The sequence below is a fragment of the Taurulus bubalis genome (genome assembly GCF_910589615.1).
Source record: "Taurulus bubalis genome assembly, chromosome: 17".
Taxonomy (NCBI): Eukaryota; Metazoa; Chordata; class Actinopteri; order Perciformes; family Cottidae; genus Taurulus; species Taurulus bubalis.
In genome coordinates, this window is record NC_136605.1 from 4065675 (window position 1) to 4072725 (window position 7051).

General features: G+C 41.3%; 1 protein-coding gene across 1 annotated transcript; it reads left to right on the forward strand.

Annotated features, from left to right (window-relative positions):
* Positions 1-201: 201 nt before the first annotated feature.
* On the forward strand, positions 202-6819 carry LOC306750113 (calpain-1 catalytic subunit-like; the record flags this gene model as incomplete). The annotated part of the gene is made up of 20 exons (XM_079233508.1): positions 202-401; positions 614-748; positions 948-1119; positions 1200-1283; positions 1796-1881; positions 1971-2048; positions 2929-3101; positions 3190-3437; positions 3540-3551; positions 3680-3759; positions 4198-4320; positions 4993-5029; positions 5128-5199; positions 5295-5340; positions 5496-5557; positions 5996-6064; positions 6187-6265; positions 6362-6464; positions 6639-6642; positions 6793-6819. The coding sequence occupies 20 exons, from the start codon at positions 202-204 to the stop codon at positions 6817-6819; spliced, it is 1890 nt and encodes a 629-aa protein (XP_079089634.1).
* Between the last annotated feature and the right edge of the window lie 232 nt (positions 6820-7051).

Sequence of the window (7051 nt, forward strand, 5' to 3'; positions counted from 1 at the left end):
TGTTGGCACCGTGTCATTCCTCCGACTCCAGCTCTCCACGCCCCCCGGCGCTCTGCATACCTTTCCGGGCAGGACAGAGCCGGGGAGGCGCTTCAAGGGTCCCTCGCTGGCTGCGGTGGGTGCGCGCTTTGATCTGTATTTAAGCACCGGCTGCCCAAGCCGCACTTTGCAGAACATTTTGACTGTGGATTCACTGACAGCATGGAGACTGACAAGGAGGCACCTCTGGGCTCCATCGGGAACCCGATCAAGTTCATGGATCAGGACTTCAAGACTCTCCTGGAAAAATGTCTGAAGTCCGGAAAGCTGTTTGCTGATCCAACGTTTCCAGCCGAGCAGACGTCCATCGGTACACCGGAAGATCCGGATCCAGAGAAGGCGATCAAGTGGCAACGACCAAGGTAGACAGAGTCGTGCATGCGTGTAACGTGCCAGATGTTGTCGGGCGTTTTTGGTCTTTATACAAACATTTGACAGAACAATTTAAATGGTTTCATAATTAATAATCGTGTCATGGTACTTCCTCCTCGTTACGTTATATTTCCTCCTGATTCATTACTTCCATTTCTGCCTCTCTGTTCTCACCACCCCTGTCCCTGTGTGTCCGTGTGCATTTCTGGCAGTATGGTGAGTGGGTGGAGGTGGTTGTGGACGACAGGCTGCCAGTACGCGAAGGCCGTCTGCTCTTCAGCTACTCTCACACTCGCCACGAGTATTGGAGCGCCCTGGTGGAGAAAGCCTATGCCAAGTCAGTTTTCACTATCAAGCATATGTTTCTGGGTTGTAATGTCTGAGAACACCCTTTTTCTGTGTGTGTGTGTGTGTGTGTGTGTGTGTGTGTGTGTGTGTGTGTGTGTGTGTGTGTGTGTGTGTGTGTGTGTGTGTGTGTAGCTACAGTGATTGGACAAGAATACCAAGAATACACTTTCTCACCTCATCTTCTGTAGGTTAGTTGGATGCTACGGAAGCCTGAAGGGCGGCAACATTTCAGAGGGGATGGAGGATTTCACAGGAGGAATCGCATACTCGCTGCAGGTCTCATCTCGTACCCCTCGAGTCCTCTGGAGGTCTCTGACAGCCGCCCTGTCTCGAGGCAGCCTGCTCAGCTGCTTCAGCCAGGTACGTACACACCTCCAGAGGTTCACACCACACAGCTGGATACTTTAGAAACACTTGAGTTCCTCTCCTTGTCTCCACAGGCCAGCAGCTACCGCGAGGTTGGTAAAGTGACGGGAGACGGGCTGATAAAGGGCCACGCTTACGCCATCACCGACACCAACAAGGCTAGTATGACACAGAGACGACACTGCAGCGCTGAGCTTCTGTCGTTGTTTATTGTTGCATCGTTATCATTGCGTAGTTTAGTGGGCTTTCTGTTACTGCAATGGTAATTTTCTCCCCAAAGACCGTAATCTAATATCAGACCACTCAGATCAATTCATCACATACAGTTTCATCTAATCTAATCTCATTCAAATAATCTCAACTAATGTCATTTTATTTGATCTAATATAATCCCATCTCATCATGCGATACCATTTCATCTCATCTGTTTCACTGTAATTAAAAAATAGAATCAAATTGAAAATCATCTCACTGAATTTAAAATCTCATCATCCATCCCTGACCTGATCTCTATCTGATCATATTTCTTCAGTGAGAAAAATAAATCTTTTGTCGTATACATTTTTCGAGAACTTTAAAGATGTGCAGTGTTTGTTTGAAAGTTGTGAGTGAAACTTTACTTTATTGAAATATTACTCGTGTATTCGTTTCTTCTCTCTTCACTTTTCAGCTAACAAAAGCGTTGGATGAGATTTTGTTGCTGAAGCTGAGGAATCCCTGGGGCTTTGTTGAATATCGCGGACCCTGGAGTGACAAGTGAGGAAGCCTCCTGCTTGTGCACATTGTATACAGGGGAGAGAGAGAGCACACTCACTCGGTTTCTCTTTGTATATGTGTGACTGCAGGAGTAAAGAGTGGGATGATGTGGCCAAAGCAGAGAAGGAAAGAATAGAGCTGAAAAAGATTGAAGATGGAGAGTTTTGGTACGTGCTAAAAGACACAAACTTAGAGAACGAGTGTACATATATTCCTTTTATTTCAGACTCATATGTCCATATGGCAAAAAACACAAATACAAACAATACAAACATACAGACACTTCCAAAAGTTCCAATGTTTCCAGAAACAGGAAGAATACCTTCTATCACTCTGTGTTGGCTCAGTTAAGGCTTTTATGATGTATGAGTCATTTAATCTACATTTAAATTTGTAAATAAAATTCTTCAGCACAGCATGGAAAGTGGGAACATTACGAGTCACAAACTTGTGACTTGCACTTGTCCATCTGGGAAGCTTGAGTAAGATTCTGAAAGCATCATTAAATGTACAGATTCCTTATTTTCGTAAAAGTACTAATACTACACTGTGAGAATGCTCCATTACAAGTAATTGTCCTGCAAAAATTCCTGTAAAATTGTACTTAATGTATGCAAGTATAATCAGCTAAATCGTAAAGTACATAAATGTAAAACATACTCATTCTGTCAATTATTTAGATGTATCTTATTTGATGATCCTAGATTAATATTACTGCTGTATTAATGTCATGTTTCACTGCTGTAGATGTCTTTTACTCCTTTATTTTAGGTTGGCTATAGTAAATACAGCAAGGCATCAAATTCTCTAAAACCATTCTGTTTGTCCGGTGAGAACCTTTTATCTCTTAATTAAAGGTTCATGAGCTCAGAAACAGCCCTGTTTTCAGTTTTGTGACGATGGATTTTTCAGCTGATCCAAATAGTTTTTTTAAATAGTAAAAAGTGCAATATTTGCCTCTGAGAGGAAGTAGAAAATGTGTACTCAGTACTAGAGTAAACACTGCCTCTCACATTCAATAAGCTCTCTGATGTAAATGACCTGTAGGATCAGTGCGGAGGACTTCAGCAGCCTGTTTGACGTTGTGGAGCTCTGCAGTGTGAATCCTGATTCTCTTGTGGAAAGCTCACCTGCCTCTCCCTCCTCTACCTGGACCATCAGTGAACATGAAGGATTCTGGGTATCGGGGAGCTCTGCTGGTGGTAGCCGCAAATACAACCGTATGTTTATGAATGTGTACTTGCACAAATATGGATTCAAAACCTCACCTGGATCATTTAATTATTCATCATGTTGTATTCCTTATAGGATCCTTTTGGAAGAATCCTCAGTTCCAATTGGTTCTCGCAGAGCAGGACCAGTTGGAAGAGGACGATGAGGACGAGGATGAGGAAGATGACGAGGATGATGAGGAGATAACCCCAGATGACAAGAAGAGAGCAGAGAAACAGAAGAAGAAGGCCAAACAGTGCACCGTGTTGGTGGAGCTGCTGCAGAAAAACCGCAGGAAGAAGTCTAAAGTCCACTTCCTCTACATCGCTTTCCACATCTACAAGGTCACATTTACTTTATCTGCTACTTATTGACATTGTGAGTCTCTGCACCTTTATGTTTCTGAATAAACTCACATCCGTCTTTGTGTTTCTTCTTTTTTGCAGGTTCCTCCTGAGGTGAGTATCTCATGGGCAATAGATTGTACATATTTTTTTGTATGCTTAAATTAACATCAGAACAATCTTATATTCTTCTTAATGTTTTTGTTTTTTTTAAGTAAGAACTTATATCTTTCTTCATACAGCTTCAGGGTATGTGTCTGAGCCGCAACTTCTTCATGACAAATCGCCCTGTGGGTCGCTCTGGGAAATATAGGCCTCAGAGGTAAAAGGCCTTCATAAAAGCAAAATATGTGGTTCTGGTGCTTTTACTTTGGAGTGAAACATTTTATATACTGGATTACCGATGCACTGAATCTAGTGCAATCCCAATTTCTATTCATTATATTTGTACCTCACAAACATGTGTTCACACAAAAGCAAGTAATAGTTTTCCAAATAAATGCATAGCTTGATAAGTAATTTCCTTCATCTGGTGAGAAAATTAAAATGGAATAAAATGGAATTTTATTTTATCATCCAAAAATGAATTTGTTCAGAGGTGACAAAAAAAATTGATAATTCGATATACATACAATTAACACATCAGACAGACATGTAAAACGTATTCAAGAGTAACCATTCTTGCTCTGGTGGTGGGAGCTATATTAAACGCATGAATCATGTTGTCTTCATACATAAAGTCATGAACTTTGTGCCACAGGGGTTCGTGGAGGAAGCTGCATCTGGACCCGGGTCACTACGTCATCGTGGCTTCCACCTATCGACCCAACCAGCCCGGAGAATTCTTTGTCCGCATTTACTCCAAGACCGGAAACACTCTGGGGTGAGATGGAGGGAATGTGTAAATGTTAAATGTTATAACAATCCCGTAGGCTCCCTGAATCACCTTCTCCCTCCTCATGTCACCCACACGCCGCTGTACTCACAACATTATACTTCGATGTAGTAGTCTCAACAACAGGCTGGTAAAAGCACCTCTTACGACTTTTGTTACAAACAACAGTACAAACTGAACTCACTGCACTATAATAATCACCTGTATTATCTTTTTTTTGAGTAACATTTACTCAAGTACTATACTTAAGTAAATTTTTGAGGTACTTTACTAGAGTATTTCCAATTGATTGGACTTAATACTTTAACTATATGTTGCAGTTGTTACAGCTCTACATTGATTCAGCCTTAGTAGTTACTTTGATTTGACAAACAACACGTGATCAACTTCTAAGTGGTGGTGCTTAATATGTGGTTGATCTGCTCAGGTTGGACTTTACATCAGGTCACTGATAAGAATAATAAAGTTTTTTTTTGTTGCACAAAATAAAAAATACTTGCGTCCACAAAATATTAACTTGTGGGCATAACATGTAAAAAAGAAGAAAACTCATAATTTAAGTCTCTAAACTGAACTTTAAGTACATGTTGCTGGTAATACTTAATACTAAAGTAGAATTTTGACTTTGTCAAACAATCTGGTGTGAACTTTGTGTTCCAGGACTCAGGACTTCACCTGCTCCTCTGGCTTCCTCCAGGTGAGTTCAGTGGTTTCGTCCCACACGTTAAAACAGCAGCCAATAGCGGCTTAGAATACAATATGTTTATATTTGTTTGGTGTCTTTGTTCCCAACAGGTCATGGCTACTCCTGTCTCTCCAGAGGATCAGATGAGAGTTCAGAAGACTTTTGATGAGGAGGCTGGCGCAGTAAGAAGTCCTCAACATTCTTTTATATTATTTTATTTAACAAAAGGGTAAATTTGGGGCCTTTGATTTTGATATTTCTTCTTTCTCCCCCTCAGGATGACAGACTGAATGCCAAGGAGCTCATGAAGCTCTTCAACACAGGTTACAATCTCTAGGATATAGGTTTTAGCTGTATTACTTGGTTAAGTAATACAAGTGGCTGCACTTGTCCTCACATTCACCTTTCCCTTATATTAATCCAATGTAAACCTTTATTTTCTTACTCTGCATCAATCTGTGCCTTTCTTCCATCACAGCTCTTGAAAAAGATTATCATCTGCCACTAGAAACATGCAGACAGCTCATCTTTGGAGAGGACGTATCCTTTTGTCCACAGTATATTCTTTAATATAACTCACAATTTACAGAAGCGTCAGACCTCTGAGCATCTTCTTTCCTCAGGCTGGGAGACTCCTAAATTCACTCACCCTCTACACATATCATCATCATGTATATATCATTTATTGTCATTGTATAACAGGGTAGTACATCAAAATGCAGTTTGCTGTACCGTTGTGATATTTGTATGTGTATTTATGGTACTAAAACTGTCATGTTGATGTACAACCCTGCAATGACAATAAATGAACCTTGTACACTTGTGACCTTGTGAGTTAAGCGAGGCTGATGCTTGCGGATGAAGGGGTTCAAATCCACGGTCATTGTGCCGCCCCACTGTTTTTAGTTCACTTTGCTTCCTCATAACTTTATCGCGCTGTCTTCTGTCCTGTTGAGATGTCCTTCACTCTGCTGGCAGACTAAAGGGCGCTGCAGTCTCAACCGTGAACAAACAGGAACCCTGCTGTCCAGTCTGCGCCATCTGCAGGTGCAGCTCTGTGTGTGTGTGTGTGTGTGTGTGTGTGTGTGTGTGTGCGTGTGCAAGATAGAAATAGACGGAGAGTAGAGTAGTGTGATCATTACTTATTCTGGTGCTGCTTCCTTTTTCAGTCCATCTTTATCCAGTTCGATGAGGACTCTTCTGGGACCATGAACCCCTTTGAGCTCAGTGTAGCGCTGGAAGCTGTTGGTATGCACACACACACACACACCTACACAAACACACACACGCTGCTGGTTACGGCTGTTTGGTCTTCACACCATCGCTCACTCCTTTGTTTCCCAGGGATGCAGTGTGATACAAAGGTAGTCGAGCTGCTGTCTGAGCGCTTTGCATCTGGAGAGCTTCACATGCCCTTCCATGGCTTTGTGTCATGCTTCACCAGGATGCACAATATATATATATATATATATATATATATATATATATATATATATATATATATATATATATATATATATATCAGGTCTTTTATTTGTAACAGAGTATTTAAAAATTATTGTTTTGGTACTTTTACTAGGAATGAGTACTTATTCCATCTTGTTTCCCCTCTTGTCCTCAGCTCTGTTTGAATCAGAGACCAGTCAAGAGGTGAAAGACAGAGAAATCAACTTTGTGAGTATCTGACCAAATATACTTTGATTTATGTTCATATGCCAAACTGGACAGGTTTTCTGTTCTTACATTCTGCTCTCTGTTCACCCGTCCCTCTACAGTGGCTGCTTCAGTTCCTGATGGTGTGAAGATGCTTCAGGAAGAGTGTTCCACATTAGACCCTGAGCCACGGCATGCTGTTGATTTTACACATAGACAACTGTATTTTAAAACAGTTCCTTCATCTGTGCCTTATAATAAAGTAACAGCGGTGGCCTCATGCATGCGATGCTTTGTCGTTGTTTTATTCTTGCTTCATCATGTTCATTCTCATTCTTCTGGCTCTATAGCCTTGATTGGCTCAAGGTTTAAGGGTCGGCT